Source organism: Lynx canadensis, chromosome C1, assembly GCF_007474595.2.
Source record: "Lynx canadensis isolate LIC74 chromosome C1, mLynCan4.pri.v2, whole genome shotgun sequence".
Taxonomy (NCBI): Eukaryota; Metazoa; Chordata; class Mammalia; order Carnivora; family Felidae; genus Lynx; species Lynx canadensis.
The window spans coordinates 218315314-218337625 of NC_044310.1; the positions used below are offsets into that span (position 1 = coordinate 218315314).

The following is a 22312-nucleotide window of genomic DNA, read 5'->3' on the forward strand; positions in this document are numbered from 1 at the left end:
GCCTGTCTGGGCAGGTCACTTCCTCAGTTTCCCACTGTAAAATGCCACGTCCCCAACCAGGCGCATTACGAGGGCGAAAGAGCACAGGTGAGGTGCCCATGAACTACAAATGTCACAGCAGCCTGTGGGGTCACCACTACAGGCCAATCCAAGATGCCATGACGGTTTGGCCAAGGAAAGACCCAGAGCACATCCAAAAGCAAACACAACCTCTGAAGGGTCAAGAATCATTCAAATGTAATAACGCAAAAGACTAGAAAAAAAAAAAAGAAACCTTTATTTACAACCATGGGAGTCCCACAGGAGTACACGAAACACACGTAATGTGCACACACACACACACACAATGAACCTCTGAAGTCAGCACATGCTGCGCCCCTGGCCTCGCCGCGCCCTCACTGCCCTATCCGCACCACCATCACCGTGACGTTGTCCGCCGAGCCCCGCTGCACCGCCTTGTTGGCCAGCCTGTTGCAGGCTGCTTCATAGCGCGCGTCCACTGTGGGCTTCCCTTCTCGGCTCTGGATCTTCTCATCCTACCGGACAGCAAAGGGGCACAGGTGAGAGGGGGATCCGGTCACCCTCCGAGATGTGGTCTCTGAAAGGAGGAACTGCTCCCCAGCCTCCGTCAGGACAGGCAGCAGGACCAAAGGACCGATGAGTCCCCTGGGTGGAGTTCACACAGGAAAAGTGCACTGGGGGGGCCGTGGGGAGGAAGCCACGTGCAGCTCGAGCAGCTGGTACTGGGTGAGCTCTTACCTCCAGGCAGGACAAGATGAAGTTGACAGCTTCTTCCGGGGTAAAGACCTTGAAGAGGCCGTCACAGGCCAGCAAAATGAACCTGCAACGGGAAGAAGAAATATAAACGGGTTTTAGCAGCAAACGTTATCAAATGGCTGGACAACGCAGGTAAAACAAATACTTATCCAACTACTCAAAGGCTAAGAATTTTTTACAACCAATTTAACTTCTATGAGAGGTGGAAACTAGCATTTAGAGCTGTGATACTGCCCATCAAAACTGGACTACCCTTCTGTCCGCCCACAAGATGATTATGGACTAACCCAAACGCTAGGTACTTCTTAGATGAACTCGAGGTAAATCGTGGAATAAAAACATCAGGTGTTACGGCAAACACACTGAATTTCCATCACCACGTGACCGTGTAGACACAGACACGAGGGCCTCAAGCCCTCACGACCCTCACGACCCTCACGAAGCGCTGCGAGAGTCCAACACGGCAGGCAGGACAACCAGGTACGTCTGTGGTCTGAGAACAGGATCAGGTCCCTTTCAGAGGCCCCCTCCTCTGGACTCCCGAAGGAAGTCCTTGTGAACAAGAGGGTGGAGAGGGGGGCTCCCCCACAGCTCTGAGGTGGTCACCCCTCTCTGCTCATGCTAACACCCAGGTCTCGGTTTGTTTTCTGGCAGGGCGCGTCCCCCCCAGTGTTCAGTGAGCACGCAGGGTGCCTGGAGCCCAGCAGGTGCACGTCCGGGGAGGCTCCCGCCCCGCCCCCCTCCCGTGGTGACAGAGCCCGAGTAACTGGTCACACAAAGCCACGACTACAACCCAGAGCAGGGGAGCTGGCACAGCGCACGCCACAGGGGGGCCCGGGCAGGGTCTGGAAAACCAGAGGAGGGGCTGGTGGAAGGAAGCGTCCCAAGACCCCAAGGCCGGCAAGCGCACACAGCCCCGCACGAGACGCTGGGCAGGCGGGGCCGTGGGAGGCGCCCTCGCACGGCGGAGGGAGCAGGCCCGCTCCTCGAGGCTCCTCGGGGCTCCTCTTGAGCCTCGGGCCGCCCACCCAACCTTCAACTCCTCGCTGAGGGGCCCTGGCCGTGGCGGGCACGGCGCCATCTTCAGGCAGCTCATCACGGCCGTCTCTTTCTGGCCCCAGCCCGGCGCTGCTTCAACACCTCCCTTCTCCACCAGCCAAACTCCTCAGCGTGGAACTCAGGACCCGGCACACCCGCCCCCCAGCACCCTGCTGTCATCCTTCGATGCTCTCCGCTACTGCCTCCCGCCCGCCCGCGTGTCATGCTCTGTTGCTGCAGCGGTGGTGCATCTTCCCTCTGCCGGGAGGCCCCTTCTCTCTCCCACAGGGACGTGGCCCAGGTCCCCCCGCCCACCCGTGCGCTCACCTCCTGGACTGGACTGGGGGGCCTGCCAGGGCAGAAAGCAGTCTGTCTGTTCCCGCAGTCAGGCCCAGGCAGCGCCCACGACAGGACTGCTCCGCCCACTCCAGGCTCATGACACAAACTGAAGTCGGGAAGGGAAACCGGACCGTGTGCACGCACCCCTGCGCCGGGGGCACGGCCACGTACCTGTCGTTGGGGGTCAGCTGGCAGCGTCTGATGTCTGGCACAGAGGTGACCCCGCAGCGCTTGTACTGCCCGTCCCCGATGGAGCGCGACACCTCCAGCACACCCAAGACACGTCCGTCCCTAAATCGGGGAAACAGACTCCATGTGACAGATCGTGGGTCCACGGTCCTGAGAGGCAGAGGGAAGACGGAGCCCGCGAGTCTGCTCTGACCCGCGCTGCCAGCCCTGAGCCTCAAGGAACACACGCTCGTCTGCACGTTCCGTGCTGAATCCTGGGCGCCTCCGCCCCGCGGCACCCGACGGCACGGTACACCCCCTGGCTGGCACGGGGCAGTCCCCGACCCCCAACCTGCTCTCTTGCCCACACTCAAGCTGGATGTGACAGGACTGGGTCGGGGCCTAGATCTGCTTTTCTATTTTGTGTTTGCCCTGAAGCCCCTCAGGCCACATCTGAGCCCGCAGCCAGGGCAACAGCTGCCGCAGAAGGACACTTTGAACTTGCACCCAACCGGACTTGGAAAATACCTGAAGGTAACTGTTCCCAGATGCCGAAGCACCGCTTCCTGTACACAGGCTGTGAACGTGGTTTATCTTAACCTGTTATCAATTGTAGTATTCTGCACATTAGACATTTACCCATTCCAATTTTTAATTAATTTATTATTATTTTTTAATGTTTTATTTTACCTTTGAGAGAGAGGGAGAGACAGAGTACAACCGGGGAAGGGGCAGACAGAGAGGGAGACACAGAGTCTGAAGCAGGCTCCAGGCTCCCAGGTGTCAGCACAGAGCCCGACATGGGGCTTGAACCCACGAACTGTGAGATTGTGACCGGAGCTGAAGCTGGACACTTAACTGAGCCACCCAGCACCCCAAGTTTATTTACTTTTTGAGAGAGAGCACGAACAAGGAAGGGGCAGAGAGGGAGGGAGAGAGAGAATCCCAAGTAGGATCTGAGCTGTCAGCACAGAGCCCGACACGGGGCTTGATCTCATGAACCTTGAGGTCATGACCTGAGCCAACATCAAGATTTGCACACTTAGTCGACTGAGCCACCCAGGTGTCCCTACACGTTCCGTTTTCCAATGAGGCATCCAGAGATGGGGAGGCAACCTAGAAGTGGGCCTGCATTCTGTCAGCAGGGGAAAGGGCCCCCACTCGATGCCCCCGAGAACAATCCCGATGGGCCTGCGTGCTCTGCGACCTCCGGCAGCTGCAAACCCCCGGGGCCGCAGGCCCTCGCTTGTGACACCAGAGAAGGCGCACACGAGGGGTGCGTGAGTGCTCAGCAAACGCCAGAGCCGTTCGCGGGGGTCTACAGAGGTTTTCCAAGTGATGGAACATTAGGAAATGCTACGCAGAGATGCTCTGCAGATGGCTGCGGGTGGCAGGAAGTTCCTCACTGGCCTGGGCCGCTGTGTTGGCACCAGAATCCAGTCCGGTCCCGGCCCTTCACTGTGGCCACACCGTCGCCCTCCCGGCGGGGGCCTCCTGCTGGCATCTTTAGTACAATCGTAGAAACGAACAGCAAGGGGGACAAAGTGCACAGGAGCAGAGGAAGACCTGGGTGGGGGGAGGGGCGCTCCCAGCCTCCAGAGCACTAACGGAAGCCGCTCAAAGCGCGAGCCCCACAGAACTCAAGGAGGCGCTTCTTTGGTGACCTGTGACTAGGCGTGGCCTCCCCCGCCCCAGGCACGAGCCTGGCCTGCGTGGACGCAGCCGCAGGTCCCAAAGACCCGGTCAGCGCCAGCAGCTCTGCACAGAAACCGTATGGGCGCGGGGTGTGAGCACAGCAGGCCCCGCCCCCCGGAAGCACAGCCACTTTCAGCGTGTCCCACGCACTGCGGGAGCCACAGCAGGGAGTGCCAACGATCACGGGGCCGGAAGAGCCACCTGTACTTCAGAACACCACGTGGAGAGCTGACCCGCACTCCCACGTGCAGGACACACGTACGCCAACAACGGACGGGCCGTGTGAAAGCAGGCAGTGAACTTGGGACACGGGCGACCCCGCACGACTGTCCTCACGGAAAGGGGAGGGACCCAGGTCAACGTGAATGCCGACTGGACGCCGGTTTCCAACCAAGACAGTGCGCAATAGCTGGGGAAATCGGGATCGGCCAGGAAAGGAGAGAATGTGGCAACCAGAGTTACTCTCTGCGTTCTGCCTGCAACGAACCTTCAAACAGGGCAGCCTCACACGTGGCAAAAATGTTCGCTGCTGACTCCAGGCGGTAGATGCTGGAATGTTTTACTATTTTACATCGTTTTCTGTAGGTCTCAAAGTGTCAATAATAGCAGCGGCAGGGCGGGCGTGGAGAAGACAAAGCCGGCCCGCCGCCCTGAGCCACCCTCCCCTCTCTGAGGGGCTCGTCCTGGCCACACCGTCAAACGACATCGCTAAGACACCTCAACACCGCTCTCAATGACGTGGAGCCTGGGGACAGAGGGTAGCCGCCACATGGCTGATACTCCTGTCAGCCACGGGACTGTCAATGTCCAAATTTTTTCAAGGAGTTCGGGCAAAAGCAGAATTTTAAAGTTCTAAGAAAGCCAAAGGAGCTCTCAGAGTTGTGCCTCCTCTCCAGAGGCCGTGCACCACTGGCCGGAAGCAGCCTAGAGCAGCAGCGATGGACAGAAAATGCCCCTCCGGGGACAGACGGCCGCGGGCTTCCCCGGACCCCTTCCTGCTCTCTCACCCCCCACAGAACATCAAGTCCTAACGGTCATACTGTAAGACCAACCAGAAAACGCCCTGGCCAAACTCCGGTAAACGTCCTTCAGTAGAGAAAAGACGAGGAAAGAAGTCAGCCTCGTCAGCCACCTTCAAGAAACCAGATGAAGCAGATGAAAACCAGAGCGGGCACGCGGTCGTCAAAGGTGTAGACAGAGACAGAGCCGCAGACGGAGCAGGTCGGTGCGGGCTACGAAGAGCTACTGTCTTCACCACTTCAGATTCTCTCCTGGAGAATCTGCCTAAAACTGTGGCTTATTCATTTGTGACAAATGACAGTATCCAAGAAAGTTCCTAGGCACAAGGTGCGAAATCCCACAACCTCCATTCCCCTGCTTCCCCGGCTTCGACCTTGGTCGCCTCCCGCCACAGACACTGCGGAACATGGCAAGTTCTGCCCTGGGAGGCCCCCCGGCCACGGTGACGGGGAGCACCCGCCAGCCCTGTTACCTGACGTTCCCGCCGGCCTTCTGTATTCTCATCCGCTCCTCATACTGGGTGGGGTTGTGCTCCTTGCTGAGGCTTAAGGCCGCGTGCTTCTGACTCTCCTCATTAAACCGACACAGGATTGCCTGGGAACACGGACAGTCCCACGGTCATGAAGTTCAAAGTTACCAGGTGAAGAGAAAGGTTAACAACAGAGTTTCAGTTCAGTCTCCCGCTGACAAACACGAGTTCAGACCATCAGGCAGCAAAGAAGCGTCACAGAAACCGCGACCAGGGAGAGGGGCCGTGGTGCGGGTCCAGTCTGGCGCCAGCACCGCGGGACAAGCAGCCAGTCGCTGACCCTCCGCAGGCCGCTGCCCTCTCGTCTGCGACACCCAACGAGGATGAAAGCCCCGGGAGGCGTCGCTACTCCCACAATCCGCTGCAGGCAGAGGGGAGGGCAGGAGGGCGGGCTGGCCAAGCGCCTCCATTCGCCGCCGCCACTGTGTCCACCACGTGGGAACTTCCGGGGAAACCTCAGTCCTGCGGAGCAGGAAGCCCGGAGGATAGGTATGTGCCTGAGGTCACACAGCAGAGCCAGGAGGCAGACAGGATGCAAATTTGGATCAGGCTCAAAGGTTTTGTCCCCCCCCCCCCCCCCGCCCCAATTTTACTCATGTTACTTGTTATTTAGTCTCAACACATGTGACCTAGGACGGTCTGCTAGAATATCACCAGATAAAACCCACTGCACAGGGACCGTCTGTGATGCTCACTGCTGTCCCCCCAGCGCCTAGTATTTGTGCAGAGATCACTCTAAACACGACGGGGTGTGGGCAGCGGTCTCCAGGTGCCGCCTGAGAGCGGGAAGGCTCATTTGGTCACCGTGACCGCTGCCGCAGCACCAGGCTCGCTGAAAGAGGTCCTGCCGCGTGGGGAGGGGGGCGGAGCCAGGTGGCAGGGCGCTGCCCTCCAGCTCTAAGCCATTCCCCACCGCTGGGGCCGGGACACTGGCTGCCACCAGTGGGAAATAAGCAGGTTCTCGCCCGCGGTCACGTGGCCTGGGCTCCGGACACGGCATCACCTAGTGCTTCTCCAACTACTTTTGACTTACTTGGTGTTGAGGGAAGGGCTCGCCCTGTTCCTTCCCAGCCACCTGAAGTCAGAGACATGCAGCTGAGGAATATTCAAGCTGCTTGCACAGGGATGACATTCTGACCCACAGCCCCATGGCGGCAGAGCGTGTGTGCGTGCACGCGCACACACGCACACGCTCCCCAGGGCCCAAGACGGCCCAGAGAGCAAACAGCTCCGGCGCAGCTGCCGGCCCCCTGCCCCGAACGTGGAGTCTGCAGAAGCCCCAGCAGCGGCCCCGCAAGAAAGACCTCAGCCCGTCACCACTTCCCACCCCGCTGAGCGCACGCTTCCTGGTGCCGGCCACACCCAGCGCCGTCGTCCCGGGAGCGGCTCCGGAGCCACGTACCCGACTGTCTCCGAGGTTGGCGATGTACAGGATGTTGTCCACGGCCAGGACACACGTGGCAGTGGAGCCATCTTTCCAGGCAGGCTTCCTGGGGGCAGACACGTCAGAAACACGGTCACCGCCAACCGACACCCGCACTTCGAGACTCACTTCCAGAGCTGAATGGTAAGTAAGGTCTGTACCCCGACACGCAAGTTAGCGGTCAGGAGAGCTCACTCGGTGGTGGGTGACTATCAGAAGACCTCCGCGCGCTCACACACTCATCTTTATGTGATTACACTTACTGGCTTGAAGCTTGTTTAAGGAACTCTTCATCAGTATGCTTAAAAGTGTCCAAAAGGCATCTCTTCACGGTTTTCTCTACGCTGATTACATCTCCTGTTACGGAAGCAACCAGACGACAAACTCTTAAGGGCAAATTCTCCTCCCACTGCGATTTTGTTTCTGTGCCGTGACCAAGAACATCCCACTTCCTCGCCCATAAGATAGGGTCAGTGGAGTTTGTTAGCAGTCTCCCAGGTGTGAAGGCAAGACACTCACTCACTCACACACAGCTCACGCAAGGTGCCATCACGCAGACGACAAGTCCTGCGCCAGGCGCCTACACGGCCCCACCTGCCCACCTCAAGCCCCACTCCCTTCTGCCCCATCTTCAGAGAGCCACTGACGGTTCTCTGCAACGTGACCCGCCTTCCTGATTTACACCAACAGCAAACACCAAGACGAACACGAACTGACTTTGTTCTCAGTCTCACCTTTAGGAAATTTCCTGATCAAGTTCTGATGCAAGTTCTGTGCAGCAAATTTTGAGGCCCGAATTCCTCCGTGTCCATCAAAAACAGCAAAATATGAAACCCGGGTACTGGAAGAATGAATTGTCAGTTACTGAGATTTTCACAAAGATTGCTCCTGTCCACTAAGGTTTCTAAATCTTATTTCAAACAGTGAGCACTGAAAAGACTGAGGATGCCCCCGGCTAAGACATCAGCCACACTGTCACAACAGAGAAAAAAGACACAACGTTAACTGAGACAAACGTGGAAGTTAACTTTCATGGTATTTTTTATTCTAAGCTCATTTAAGTGATTTCTGCACCCAACACGGGGCTCGAACTCATGACCTGGAGATCCAGAGTCACACTCTTCCGACTGAGCTGGCCAGGCGCCTCAACTTTCATGGCATTTTTAAATTAAAAGTAAAAAACTCAGGGCCTTGGCTAGCTCAGTCAGTGGAGCATGAGACTCCTGATCTCGGGGTTGCGGTTTTGAGTCCCACATTGGGTATAGAGATCACTTAAAAATAATCTTAAAAAAAAAAGTTAAAAACTCACATTTTTCAAAACTCAAGATTAACTGATCTTTCACTGAAGATGAAACTAAAATTCAGAACTTGTATTTAAAACAGATTTCGTTTTAAACCTAACACACCAATACCAGTAACTGACCCAAGACCATGAAAAATACCTCAGAGAGCAGAGGTAATTCCAGAATTCACTCAGACTGACCCAGCAGCTAATTCTCAATGCCCACCTTACCACTTATTCCCCTTTCAAATTCTGCCAGAAAGCTTTCGTATACAGAATAAACACCATTAACGATTTAAAGCATTTCAAGCAAGAATGAAAATGCCCACGGGAAATGACATTCACTCTGCAGAGCTCTTTCTCAAACATGTTTCAAGTTCCTTTTCAACAGAAACCTCATGAGCTGTGACTAAATACCTTCGTCTGGTTCCTAACACACGGTACCTGCTAAGGCACAGTTTAGTGAGCCCAGTGAGACCCACTCGCCGGGCTCTCCAGAGGCCTTTCCTGGCTTCAAAAGGAACTCCAAAGCATACCAGTGATCAACGGCCGCCTAACACCAGGGACCGTGCATACACGTGGTCTTCTCCACACATGACCAGGTACCAGCAGGGACCATCACTTCCTCACCTGGACAAAAGCCACCGGCACCAATGGCTCCAGCACACTGTCCGTTAATAACAGACTGTGACTGTGGAAACACGGTGGTGCACACACACGTGATCCTTGCCCTACAGAGTCCCCCGTGTGCACGTGGGACGTGTGTTAATGACACGCCTTGATGTCCTGCCTTCTGATGTCTTTCCTCCATGCCTCAGAGCTTATCCAAAGGCCTCATTTTAATCTGTACAGTTGCAGGAAAATTTTCCCTGCTCTTCTCCTTGATGCCATTTCTGCTCTTTCTCTTTTGGGCCCTGACCATGACACGGCTCTCCTGGATCACCACGTGCCGCAGAAGGAGCAGCTCCCCCCCTCCACCTACGGGCTCGAAGAGCAAGAGTGCTCCCTGCCGGAAGCTCCTCAGACACTGAGCAGTCTGTTCCCATTTAACAGGGTTCTCGGCTCTACCAGAGCCGGGAACAACTTGGGACAGCTCTCTGTCGCAGGGCGTCTGGCAGCAACTTGAGCACCCCCGCCCACGTGACTACCAAAAACGTTGGGAAGGGAAGCACTGTGCAAAATCGAGAACCGAGGAGTCCAAGCGACAGGCCACGCTCCTGAAACCTGCCCACGGAACTCGGGCCAAATGGTCCACAGAGGCCTGCTGGAGCAGGGACACTCACATGAGGGACGATGGGGGCCTGCACTCCTCAGTGATGTCGTTCAGGATGACGTGGGCGTCCTGCATCTCCTCCCGCTCGCCCTTCCGCTCAGCCACGTAGCCTTTCAGACCAAAGATCACCGAGGAGGCTGCGGGAAAGAGAACAAAAGGCCAATACAAAACTGTGCTCTTCCCTCCAGAAGCCCTAGTCCCAGAGCAAACGGGGGGGGGGGGGGGGCAGGGGACTCTGGCTGTTTCACTCAGTGATGTCCTAACCGTGCACATGAATAAGCTGCTCCCCTGCAGCCACCTACCTCCCCAGCTGCAATCTGTAACTAAGATCAGACCACTGTTGGACAAGGATGGTCTCTAAAAGGCTGGGCAGTGGGACTGCCTGGGTGGCTCAGGGCATGATCTCACGGTGGTGAGATCGAGCCCGACACTGGGCTCTGCCGCGTTGGGCACACAGCCCGCCTGGGGTTCTCTCTTGCTCACGCGTGCTCTCTCTCTCTGCCCCTGCCCCACTCTCACACAAACTCCCTCTCTCTCTCAAAAAATAAACAAGAGAAGGCTGAACACTGAAGAGGGAAGTAGCAGACGACAGCAAGTTAGTACCGACAGCTTCGGTTAAGGCATTAACAGCAGAGCAAGGAATGTGCTGTCGTCCCAAACTGGGGCAAGGGATTGTGTGCAAACCCAGTCTTGTCAGTAATCTAATGAGGGCAGAAAAATTCCTAGTTTAGACACATGCATGGAGTTTATCCCAAATGCCCTGTTGGACATGTGAAACTCTATTCCCATGCCTGAGGCTGGTAATGAATTTGAACAAACAGTAAGACAGTTGCTTCTACTTCAAGTGAGGAAGAAAAGGATAAAGGAGTACACACACCATGGGCACAGAAACCTGCTGACACTGAACGGCCAGGCCTGGTTAAGCTCCTTTTCGGACACCCTAGGGCTGTGTAAACAATAAAACGAGCACGCTGACAGAGCCGTTGCTGGTAAGCACGGTGCTCTTGAGGCTCAAGGCCGTGACCAGCTAACCTACGACCCTGTCCTTAAGCGGGTTAGTAGGCTTCTCACACGCCTCCCAGTGCACCCCACGGCTTTCGCTTGGAAGCTCTGGGGCAAAGGACAAAATGATCTGTATGGTGTGTGAACATCCACGGCTACCTCTCTTTAACTGATACTTTTCATTTCTTCTCCACTCTGACAAGTTACAGAGCTGACTACAAATTTCAACTGGTTTTTCCAGCCTCAGGCTCCTTCTTGGGAAGCTGCCTACTAAGCTGATCACAAATTCAAAGTGCTCAGCAACAGGCTGTGAACAAAGACAGGAGTCAGAGAGAAAGTGGGGGCCCAACAAGCTAACTGTTCACTAGACAAGGTGAAGTCAAAATGACCTGGGTTTTCTAACCCTCGAAGAACAAACGTGGGTTTCCGGCCTGCCCAAAGTTGGGCCAGAGACGAACAGAAAAGTTAGGGGAGGAGGCAAAAGTAAACTCGGAAGTCTGTCTGCAAAAAGAGAACCCTGCCAGTTTCTTAAATACAGACACGAAACAGAAGTGTCCCGAATGGGAAAGCTGAGCTCGTTTTTGCTCTGGGTTGTTTTAAGATGGGAAGTCTAATACATTTGTTTTCAAACTGTCTGAAAACCTTTACAAACTTTCTTTTCCACAAGCTCTTCGCTGCCGTTCTCTTCTTCAGGGGCTCTTCTCTTTGCTCCTTTCCCTTCGTTCTTTACCGTCTGGGACATCGAAGCGTCAAGAGAACCTGGACACGAGGAGAAGCCAGACAGACACAGCTACAGACTGTCAAAGTTCCCAGCCGACCAGGCTCCACCCCAGCCCCAAGACGAAATGACGTGCGGTGCGAGCACTGGGAGAGCGGCAGGCACAGGGATCTCATGGCAAGGACTTGGAGGGGTGGGCAGTGGGCCGGGTGCCCACCAGGAGGGACCACAGGTCAAGATCCAGGTCCTGCTCAGGCCAACTGTGAGAGGATCTGCAAGGAGGGTCGTCAGTGGTAAAAACAGCCCACATTTTGGGGCTGTGACACACACGAGGCTCCATACCCACAGGCCCTTATTAATAGGGAAGTTTCCAAAATCTGCAAAGTGACACGTCCTGAACAAGTCAAGAAAGCATCAAGTGCCCCAAGAGGGTTACAATGAGGTAAATGTCAGGTTTACCGTGACATTAAAGAACCGTGTATTGCGAAAGGCCAAACAGGACCACTGAAGCCATTCACACTTGCAGAGGGATGAGTCTGTACTCAAGCCAAAAAGCTAAGAGCACCTGCAGGGTGCGTGCGTTTTGGAAGGAGAAAAGTCTAGTCTCAAATTAAGGCAAGTGACTTGACCTCCCCGCCTCGGTTTCTCGACCCGTAACACAGGGAGAACACTGTCATCTCGGAAGGTGGGGATGAGGTAAGTAGAAGCATTTATCACAGTGCCTGGGTCATCACGTACCCAATAAATGGCAGCCGTTGTCATAGTAAGCAGCCCTAAGTATTCTCTGCATTTCAGTATAAAATCATGTGACCATCTACTCAATTATCCTTCACCAGACATTTCTGAGTACAGAGGAAGGGAAGAAAATGTCCCTGCAGAGTCAATTACTTGCAAAAGGACAGATATCTGCAACAGTAGGACATAACACACACCCTGCCCCACATAGTAAAGCACGTTAACTGAGAAAATTTCACTAATGTTTCCAATATACTTTCCCCCAAGGTCTTTCCGGTAGCCTCCTGTCACGTACTATTTATCCCAGCTTTCCTGGTGCGTATGTAAAACGATCTTCCTCTCTTTTAACTCGCAAAACAGAGACATTTTTATAGCTTTGTTACTGACTCCTAATTGAATCACTTGTAGTCAGAGAATGTGGTCTGTATATGAAATCAATTCATTAGTGGGACTTACTTTATGGCCTAGAATGTAGTCGATTTTGTATACGGTGAATATGTCTTCTCAAGAAATTCAATATATTGGATGCAAGGTTAGATTCTAAATCCGAAAAAATCAAGCCTGTTAATAATGGTGCAAAATCTTCTAAGTTGTTACTAGTTGATTGTCCTTTGTCCTGGGAAGAACTAAGACACAGCTATGTTGAATTTTCTTTTATTAAACCTGTAAAGAGCCCTGTTGAGTTGATGTTTGCACGCATTAACTTTCATTGTAAGACTGCTGTCCTTATAGGCAAGGTTTCAGGTTTAACTGTGAATGAGAGAATGCTGTGGTGTTTTAGTAAAGCCCCGAAAACCTGAGAATTCTCACATTAGAGGCCTGTAATAACTTGTTCTAAATACAGAACTATGCTAACTTAATCCATACATTCTAGACTAACCCTGATTATTTTTATGTAATGAATTAGTAACACAAAAGATCGACTTGAAAATCAGCAGCAAGTGTTGTACTTGACGACATAAGGAAGGTATTTACACCAGCAGATAACTGCAGGTGAAAATAGACAGCCTGCCCCCTGTCCCCTCACTCTTGTCCTATGGCCCCCTGTCCTGCCCTCACTTAGAGTGATTCCACGTGAGAAGTCCTCGGTGAGACAGAAGAGGAGACTCATCACTGTGACCACTGACCGGAACCTGCTCTTTTCTCCCCTTCGACCTAACTGGGATGTAGAAAGGAAAAAACATTTCCAGGAACAGGTAGAACCAATGTGAACAGGCTTGGCAAAAATGAAATCAAATCAATAAAGGTTCTTGAGAAAAAATAAGGACTGAATGAAAATAACCAGCTAAGGTTTCAAGAAATTCCAAGAAAACTCCTGCACATGGTCTGTACTAGTTACTAAACCAGTGTCATTCAGACTGTATTTTCTTGAGATCAAAATTCTTTTTAATGTAGGTGCATTAAAAGAGAAGACTATCTGTTTTTATAGGTTCAGGGATATTAAAAATATTTTAACTATGTCATATATTCAGAGACTTCTGCTGAATGAATATACTGGAGTCTGTCACTAACAGAGGCAGAGACGGATTGCTTTTTTTTTTATAAAATGTTAAAAACAAAGTTTAAATGACTAAGCTCTTAATTCTTAAAGTCAGTTGCAAGAGGTGGAACCCCAAGAAGTAAACAATAATCACCAAAAAGTGATGCTGTATATAATCTTTTTGTTTCCACCCGATGGTGCCTATTTCTTTTGTGATTTTAATAAATCTCATGCTGTATGCTGGTTTCATGTCATCCTAAGCTCTGTAGAATCTATTAATAAATACATTTTACATAAGGATACAATTTTTATGTATTATTTCCATTGGCACATTGAACCTTTTCCCTCCCACTTACCTGAATCCCCACTGCTGGCTGGTGGGAGATCATCAAAAAGCAAAGGTCCCCCTGATCCTGAAACACAGCAGAACACTCAGTGAGCCCACAAAACCTGGGGGAGGCAAGAGCTTCAGAATCCATCCCACCAGGACACCTACGCAGGTCAATGAAATCATCTCAAAACTCTCGTGTCAATCCAGTGGCAACTCACACTTCGGTAAATAATGGCTCGAACCTATTTTATTTTAAAGTCCTATCAATCAAAGGAAACAAAAATCTGCCTGAAAGAGTTAAATCTGATTTCAGCTGGTAAAGTAAACACTCAAATGAACCGGAGGAAACTGCTCAACGTTTTTATGCAGCTCCTCAGAGCTAGCAACTAGTGGATTTTTCTGCCTTACCTGATGCCATGGATTCAAAACTTAAGACAGTCCAACACCTAAAACATCTGTGTGTTGAAAATGGGGGAAAGGGAGAAAGATTTGAGACAACTACAACCCCAGGATGACACGTTGACACACACCTGGGAGAGCCTGAAGACTGTACCTGAGTCAGTACTGCTGGCCGGAGGGAGGTCGTCGAAGAGCAGAGGTCCCTTCTGAGCTTCTTTGCCTACAACACAGAGCACCTGCTTAAAGAGCATCTGGTCACCGGCCAGGACACATTTTCAGGGGTGGGGGGGGGGGCACCTTCTGAGATGTTTACTATTAAGTTCAAATTTTCTCCTTGTTGGACAAACTTTTTTAAAGTATTTTCTGGACAGCTATTTAACACGGACATTTGCTTCCAACAGTTACAGTCAACAGAAAAGCAATGAAAGACGACCCAACTGGCATTTGAAGGGCCACTGGGTATTTTGAGGAAAACAAATATTTTTTTTCTCAATAATTTCATGCCTGAAAGCAACAAAGGCTTAAAAACCTTTCTTTAAAAATAAATCCTGGGAAGAAAAATACGGATTCTAGGCCAAGAAAACAATTATTGGGTCCCTCAAGATAAAACTTCAAAGACAGAGGGACTCTTCCAAGATATGTGGTCTTCAAAAGTCCTATTTCAATAGCATTCTGAACTGACCACCAAATAGAAGGTCAAACAAATGAGCACAGAGAAGGTGAGGGGCTGAAGGAAGTAAATCGGTATTAACCTGGCATCCCCAGCAAGTGCCCACGTCAATTACCATCTATGGAGAAAATGAGGAATTTCAGATACTCCAAGACAATAAACTCAGCAGAAAGCCAGGGAAATTTTTTATCTAAAACTCTGAAGATTTACACACCAAAAGTACCTGTCTTAAATGCTATATACTCCATTATCCCTTTCCACATAAAATTTAACCACCGTTCCTTATTCTCCAGCTTTCCCCAAATTTCTACGTAAACTATTAAACACTTGAACGGTGTGTGTGTGTGTGTGTGTGTGTGTGTGTGTAAGGGCTGAAGACGCAGGTGTGCACAATCCCATCCTGCATTTGGCCCCCTCTGGTTCCTCGGAGTTCAGGTACAGAAATGTCCTCATTTCACAACCAGTTCAATTGTAAGCTCCAAAAGGCTCCGTAGCGTCCTTTTGCCTCTATGTAGAAACGAACTGGGTATCAATCCTACTCTTTTAAAAACAAAAGTTTAAATTAAAATACAGAAACTCCAAGGAAAGAAGTATCTTCAGGAGTTTTTAGGTCAAAGGTACCTTAAATACCTGATAAATTTCTGATTTAACAAAAAGTAATAACTCTTCTGCTTTACAGCCTAATTCAAATGGGAAATATCTATTTCATTAAATTATACCGTTCTCCCTCAGGATTTCCCAAACTAACTGCAAATACTACCGTTTATCTCACACATGACATAAACACCCTACAGAAAGTATTCAAAAAGCAGCATCGCCAGGCCATTAAATGCCATGCAGAATGACCACTTAGTCAACAGTCCTCCTCCCAGGATCCCTAATGTTCCGACAGGGCACTTCCAAGAGGAACCCAAACCACATTGTGTCTGAGCCTCAAACGCCCATTCTCCTAACAGACTCCAAATGCAGAACAGGCACACTGTGTTCAGTGGGGCCCGAGGGCCAGGCGTCTCAGGAGAGAGAACATTACAGGGAGGAGGCCGACCTGAAAAGCAACCCACCCTTCCGCTGGGGCCAGGTCAGGTTTTCGTTTCTGAATTAAACTACCCATCTGAATCAGGTCCCTCTACTGCCACTGTCCAATGGGGAAGTCCTCTCTCCCCAGGGAAGACATTTTCAGTTCTTGCAAGCCTTCCTCACAACAGCACTCCCAGCACAGCCCCGGCCTGGCCTCTACCCTGTGGCTACAACTCCGACGCAGTGCACGGATCTGAGCACCATCCCAGGCAATGGCCCATCTCCACGGGCTGAATCGAAGGCGCTTCTCCACTCCTTCTCACTCTGGGATACTGGAATACCGTAAGTGCTATTTCAATTAAACATGAGAGCATCTCATTTCTTTTGGCCACAGCTGAGAATGGCTTGTAAAAATAATGAACATTTACTGCCTTCCAGGCACTATTCTATATTCTAGCACTCTATCTATCTTCAGTGCATCAATCCTTACAACAGTTTTACAAGGTGAGTACCATTACTGTGTTCCTCATGGATGAGGAAACTGAGGCAATCAGGCGCAATAATGCCCAAGGGAAAGCCTGTAAGGGGTGGGGAGTCCAAGCCAGGCAGCCTGGTTTCCCAGTCCATGCTCTTGTGAGGTGCCACACTGCCTCCACACGGCATCTCATTTAACCCTTCCAACAACCCCACGAACACAATCTCGAGGCTCTAGATCTCTGGAATACGTCGCTGAAAGGATCAAATAGCTTGCATTTGGATTCTTAAAAAAAAAAAAAATCTGTGGGCTATCTGGCTGGCTCAGTCAGTAGAGTATGCAACCCTTGGTCTCAGGGTTCTGAGTTCAAGCCCTATGTTGGGTGTAGAAATTACCTAAAAATAAAATCTTAAAAAAATTTATGGGGGCGCCTGAGTGTCTCAGTCGGTTAAGAATCTGACTTCGGCTCAGGTCATGATCTTGTGGTTCATGAGTTCCAGCCCCACATCGGGCTCTGTGCTGACGGCTGGGAGCCTGGAGCCTGCTTCCAATTCTGTGCCCCCCCCCCCACTCTGCCCCTCCCCTGCTCACGCTCTCTCTCAAAAATAAATATACATTAAAAAAATTTTGTTTTTAAATCTGTAAGTCATAGATGCTGTAACAAAAACTTCTGATCAGCCAGAATCTTACATTCTATTTTGGATAAATAGTAATTCAAAGTATTTGGGGCTGCAATAATTAAGACAAATGTGACTGTGACCCAAAACTTTGGAAGAAGGCCCCCCAGAATTCTAAATACAAGAACTTAATGAAGAATGAGACAAGGCTAAGGACTGTTTTTCTTTACAGTTAATCTCACCTAGGGTTTTTTGTTTCGAGTCATCTACATTCTGCTGAGAAAACTACTTTTGGGTGGATCATATTCACATCAGCTAACAGCTGCCGTGCGCACTAAAGCAACAAGAGGGTCAAATATTTCGCTTCAACTGTTCTCTACACCTGAATCTTTTCAGGCTCAAATGCAATGTACCACAGAAGCATCAGAAAAAGCCCCCACTCTGCCCCCCCCCACAGTAACAGGAGCGTGCACGTTCCACTTTCTTTCAGGCTGATGCCCTTGTGCACGAGCATTCTAACTTCTAGAAGGCAGAAGCATACTGCACACAACAGCACGCACACCCTTGTTCATATAAGCCCTCGGGGCTCGTTCCAGCTAGCACACCTGGGTCGAATTACTCTTCCTGACAGCTAGGTACTGTCGGGGGGGGGGAGGGGGGGGGCGGGTCGTCCAGTTCCCTTACTGGTGGGCACGCAGGCCGATTCCAGTGTCCCGCAGGACCAACAATGCCACAGCAAACCACCGACGTGTCCCCTACCTAATGTGCTAGACTGCTGCTCAAAGGGTATGAGCGGTTTAAGCCTGGCAGATGCCAACATTCGTTCCCCAAAAGCTGTGGTAACTTCCACTCCCAACACACTTCACGAGAATGTCCGTTCCTCTCCATCCTCACCGCCATGTTGACAAATTTCAATGTGATGGGTGAAAACATGGAACCATCAGTGATGTGCTAGTCCTTTCCCCAGTGACTGAGGAAGCGCAGCTCTGGTTCCAGCTGCTGGTCATTCGCATCTCTTCTTCCATGAACTTCCATGAATGGCCTTTGACCATTTTCAAATGGGTTATTTGTCTTTTTTTCTTTTTTTTTTTAGAGAGAGCATGCATGCAAGTGGGGGAGGAACAGAGGGAGACAGAGAGGAAGGGGGGGAAGAGAAGGGAGGAGGGGGGGAGAGGGAGAGGGGGAGAGAGAGAGAGACAGAATATGAATCTTAAGCAGGCTTCACGCCCAGCACGGGGCTCGATCCCACAACTCTTCCCAGAACCCAAGAGTCGGCTCAACCGACTAAGCCACTCAGGCACCAAAGTCTTTTTTTATTATTACTGCGTATGAGCCTTTCATTTATTAAGGCTCATTAGTAATGTGTACTTAAATTATTTTCTGTTCATCTTTTGCCTTTGTGGTTATTTTGTCCCGCAGAATTTTTTATTTTTACATAGCTAAAGCCACTTTAATTTTTTATGAGTTTTTTCCCTTGCTTATCGCTGAAGTTTTATAATTAAAGTCTTTTTTTCCCTAGTATCTTAACCTTTATTCTACATTTAGGTCTCTAGGTTTTTTCCCAAGAAATATCCTTAAGACAGACTGTCCTGCAGTATTTACCTAGTCCCCACAGCTGACCGTCAGTTTCAAAGCATACTGGCGTAGCAACCTAGTAAATGAAAGAACCACCCTATAAAACTGAAACCAGCTTACTGCCAAAGCAACTTTAAACCAGGACACCTTTAACTTGTTTGGATTATCAATTATAAGCTGTTGACCTTAAAGACATCAAGTAAGCTCTTTCAGGAGTATGATACAGCAGAGAAGTTTCACTCCGGTCTGACATGGACATACTTCCTCTTTTCGACAAACCCTCTACACACAAAAGACTGGATTCACTCAGCAATCTAATCTGTAAGGGGAGTGAAAACTAATAATTTAGCACAAAATCTGAAAACATTTAATGCGTTCCTTCTACATGTTTCTTCAGATCATAAAAATTAAAAGGCTTGGAGGCAGGAGCATTAGATGGAATGTCTAAAACAACAACAACAAAAATCAAAGAGCTACTTAAACAAAATACACTTGATGTGAGCTGAGCAGTGTGAAATTTCCTACCTTTTCACAAAATCCAGTTAAGAGTGCATTTTTATTCTCTCTTATTTAGATAGCCGCTGAAGTTCACAGTTCATTTACTAACTAACATCCACTAGGCACTGACCATGTGCTACACCTGTGCTAAGCACCTTACATGTAGTTCTCTCTCTAATCTATGAGCTCACAGAAGGAGCCAGCAATCCTATTTTACAGATATGGGGAACGGCCACAGAAGGCAGTTAGTGGATTTGAAACCAATTTGACTACATGTCCAAAACCACTCTTCTCCAGGACTGTGAAAATGACTAGTCTTTTACCGGTCCCTGCATTAGCTCAGAAATCTGTGGCACCTGGACATCATATGTGAGGGTCACGATGATGCAGTTTTGCCTCATCTTTCCATACACTGTATTATTTTTTGTAATGTTTCTTTATTTGAGAGCAAGAGAGAGCACCCACACATGTGCAGGGGTGGGGCAGAGAGAGCGAGACACAGAATCCGAAGCAGGCTCCAGGCTCCGAGCGGTCAGCACAGAGCCCGACATGAGGCTCGAACTCACAGATGGCGAGATCATGACCTGAGCCAAAGTCAGATGCTTAACTGACTGAGCCACCCAGGCACCCCTCCATCCACTTTATGAAACCAACCTTATTTTCCTTTCATGTACTCCATTAATTTTATCAGTCAATACCACAGATTTTCTAAAACAAAATATGGTGTTCAAATTAATTTTTCAAAAATCACAGTATGTCCACAAGATAGTGAAATCAGAATCTGTTCTTGTTCAAGCGATTTCAACCTGTTAACTCTCATGTTGTCAGTTTTAACCAACTGCGCGTCCAGAGAACTTTGGATCCCAATTCTTACCACTCACTTTACTGCTTATCCCGCTCAGCTTCTGGCCATCTACAAATTCAGAAAGCATGCCTTCTTTGTTTTTAAAGCTATTTTAAAAAATATACTCAGCCAAGCAGGGCCTGGGCAGTGTCAGTGCCCTTCCCACAAGCAGGGGGCAGTTTACTCATCCAGGGAACAGGGGTTTAAACACTTTGCAGCCCCTTTCCCACCCTGGCATCTCAGCCAGGGGTTGGAGACACCCTCCCCCCCTACCCTGGATTTGGTGGCAAGCTGCCAAGTACCAACTTGTAAGCCTTCTGAGTTGTCAGATTTTGTATCACCTAAAGGGTGCCCTCCCCTGAGCAAATTAATTTCTGGTAAAAAGTCACAGTTTTTTGTTGTTTTTTTTTTAAATGATAGGCTTACAGGCACATCCGCAAATCCACACTCTGCCCCAAACATACTCAGAGAGAAGGTATATTCCATCAACGGGGTTTAAAAAAAAAAAAAAAAAAAAAAAAAGACTGCACACACCAGGCCAGAGCTTTTAACCCCAACTAGAACAATTTAGGAAGTGAATGGTCGAGTTGAGCACACAGGCTCAAAGACAGTTATTCAGATGCTTCTGTACCATCAGAATGGTAAGTGGGGAAGAGTTAACGGTGCCATTACTGGGAATGATGGCCCCATAAAGGCTGGCCAGACGGTTCACGTGCCACAAGCCAGAATCCAGGCCTGGCGCAGGGCAGGACCACCCCTCCTTAAGAGCCCCAAGTTCACCACTCCTCCACACTAGTATGTTCACGCAGACCGGAGAACTGAATGCCGCCGCCCGATCGCTCCCTTGCCTAGACAAATCACAAGTCCACCCAAGCTCAGAGGCCCCATCCCAGCACCGCCTCCTTCCCCAGCGTTTCTGGATGGACTACAATCACTCCTCCAGGCCCTGCGGCATTTCCCACGGTCGCTAACTTTTGCCAGTTTTAATTATAATCACTTGCATTCCCGTTTAAGCTCTCTGCAGGCAAAGACTGGAGCTCGCTGTACACCCCCCTATTCCCCACGACAGTAGTTTCCAAACCACAGTCTCCAGACTTCTGCCGCACTGGCCAAAAGCCCCTGGGGATTTAACCACATAGATGCAGGACCCTACCTTGGAGGCTTTCCGATTTAGTGGACGGAGGCAAGCCTGGAAATCTGAACTTGTTTTCAAAGTTTTCCAGGTCTTCTGCCACCGAGTTAGGCTTAGAAAGGAGGCCCTATAGAGTGGAGCGTCTCCCTGATCGTCCCCGCGTGTGAAAGCAATGATCAGCCTCGCCGAGCGAAACCCGGGCGGCCACAACGCCTAGGATGCGCGGGGCTAACAAAGGCCTGGTCTCAGGCCGCTCGAGCGCGGCGGAGCTCACACCACCGCGATGAGAACACGCACAGCCGCCGAGGCCCGGGCGCAGCCGATGCGCGCACCTGCGCCGGTGCTCTGGCCTTTGGGGAGACGGGGGACGTCGTGGGGCCCGGGGAAGGAGGGAAGAAACTACTGAGAAAAGTAAAATCCTAAGAGCGCTGGGAACGAGCCCTCCCTCTGGGCGTCAGAAACGCGAAGGTCCGCGCCGCTGGTTGCTTCGGCGTCGGGGGTGGAACCAGAGCGGACCGCAGCCCCGAATTTGCGGCCCGGCCGCAAGGACAGCGGCGGGGAGTCCGCCGCCAGGCCGCGAGGCCGGGTGGTGCGCGCGGGGCCCCGGGCTCGGGCCGACCCTCCGCCGCCGCACGTGCGGGCCGCACACAAAGGACGCGGCGGCCCGCGGCCGGCTCCCGGGCCCGCCCTTGTGCCTGCGCAGCCGACATGGCGGAGACGCGCCGGAGCGCCGCGGGGCCCGCCGCCCCGGCCCGGCAGGCCGCGCTCGCCCCCGCTCCGCCCCGCCGCCCGCCTCAGGCGCCGCGGGCCTCCAGGCCGCCGCCGCGCGCCCTCCCCTGGCCGGCCGGGCGGCCACCCGCTTACCGGCAGCCGGGCGCGGCGAACGCTCGGGCTCCGGCAGGTCCCCGAACAGGTCCATGGCCGAGACTGGGCGGCAGCGGCGGCGGTGGCGGCGGCAGCGGCGGTCGCGCAGCCCGAGGGCGGCGGCGGCAGCGGCGGCAGCGGCGGCGGCGGGGCGGTGGCGGCCCGGGCGCCGTCAATCACCCGAAGGCGGGCCCGGAACACCACCAATCGGCGCGCGGCGTGGCGCGGCCACCCCAGAGTCCCGCGCGCGGGTGGGCGGGGCGGCGCGCATGCGCCGAGGCTGATTTCGCCCTGGCGGGCGGAGCCGACGTCGCGGCAGCCACGTTCCCGGCAGGCGGCGGGTCTGGCTCTTCCTGCTGTCCTCCGGTAGGGCGTCCGGTGCCAGGAAGCCGGCCTGGGGAGAATTGCCGA

General features: G+C 51.7%; 1 protein-coding gene across 4 annotated transcripts; it reads right to left on the bottom strand.

Annotated features, from left to right (window-relative positions):
* Window positions 1-259: 259 nt before the first annotated feature.
* On the bottom strand, window positions 260-22001 carry LOC115520541 (ILK associated serine/threonine phosphatase). 4 transcript variants are annotated; one of them, XM_030324996.1, is made up of 12 exons: window positions 21902-22001; window positions 14364-14429; window positions 13836-13892; window positions 11189-11305; window positions 9555-9681; window positions 7724-7830; window positions 7253-7346; window positions 6969-7056; window positions 5510-5631; window positions 2326-2445; window positions 760-841; window positions 260-536 (listed from the first exon to the last, which is right to left on the bottom strand). In XM_030324996.1, the coding sequence occupies exons 1-12, from the start codon at window positions 21954-21956 to the stop codon at window positions 396-398; spliced, it is 1176 nt and encodes a 391-aa protein (XP_030180856.1). In that variant the 5' UTR covers window positions 21957-22001; the 3' UTR covers window positions 260-395. The 4 variants fall into 4 exon arrangements, with proteins under 4 accessions (XP_030180856.1, XP_030180857.1, XP_030180855.1 ...); XM_030324997.1 differs by having other exon boundaries at window positions 14341-14429; window positions 21902-21935; XM_030324995.1 differs by lacking the exon at window positions 21902-22001 and adding an exon at window positions 17748-18098.
* Between the last annotated feature and the right edge of the window lie 311 nt (window positions 22002-22312).

Bases quoted from the DNA above. Each gene is read 5' to 3' on its own strand.
- LOC115520541 (XM_030324995.1), bottom strand. From the start codon at position 17,808: ATGTTGGCATCTGCCAGGCTTAAACCGCTCATACCCTTTGAGCAGCAG. The intron at 14,430-17,747 runs GTAGGGGACACG...TCTGTGTTGTAG, and splicing joins GCAGCAGTCTAGCACATTAG to GCAAAGAAGCTCAGAAGGGA. The intron at 9,682-11,188 runs GTTTTCAGACAG...TCTTTCCCGCAG, and splicing joins GGAAAAGAAAGTTTGTAAAG to CCTCCTCGGTGATCTTTGGT.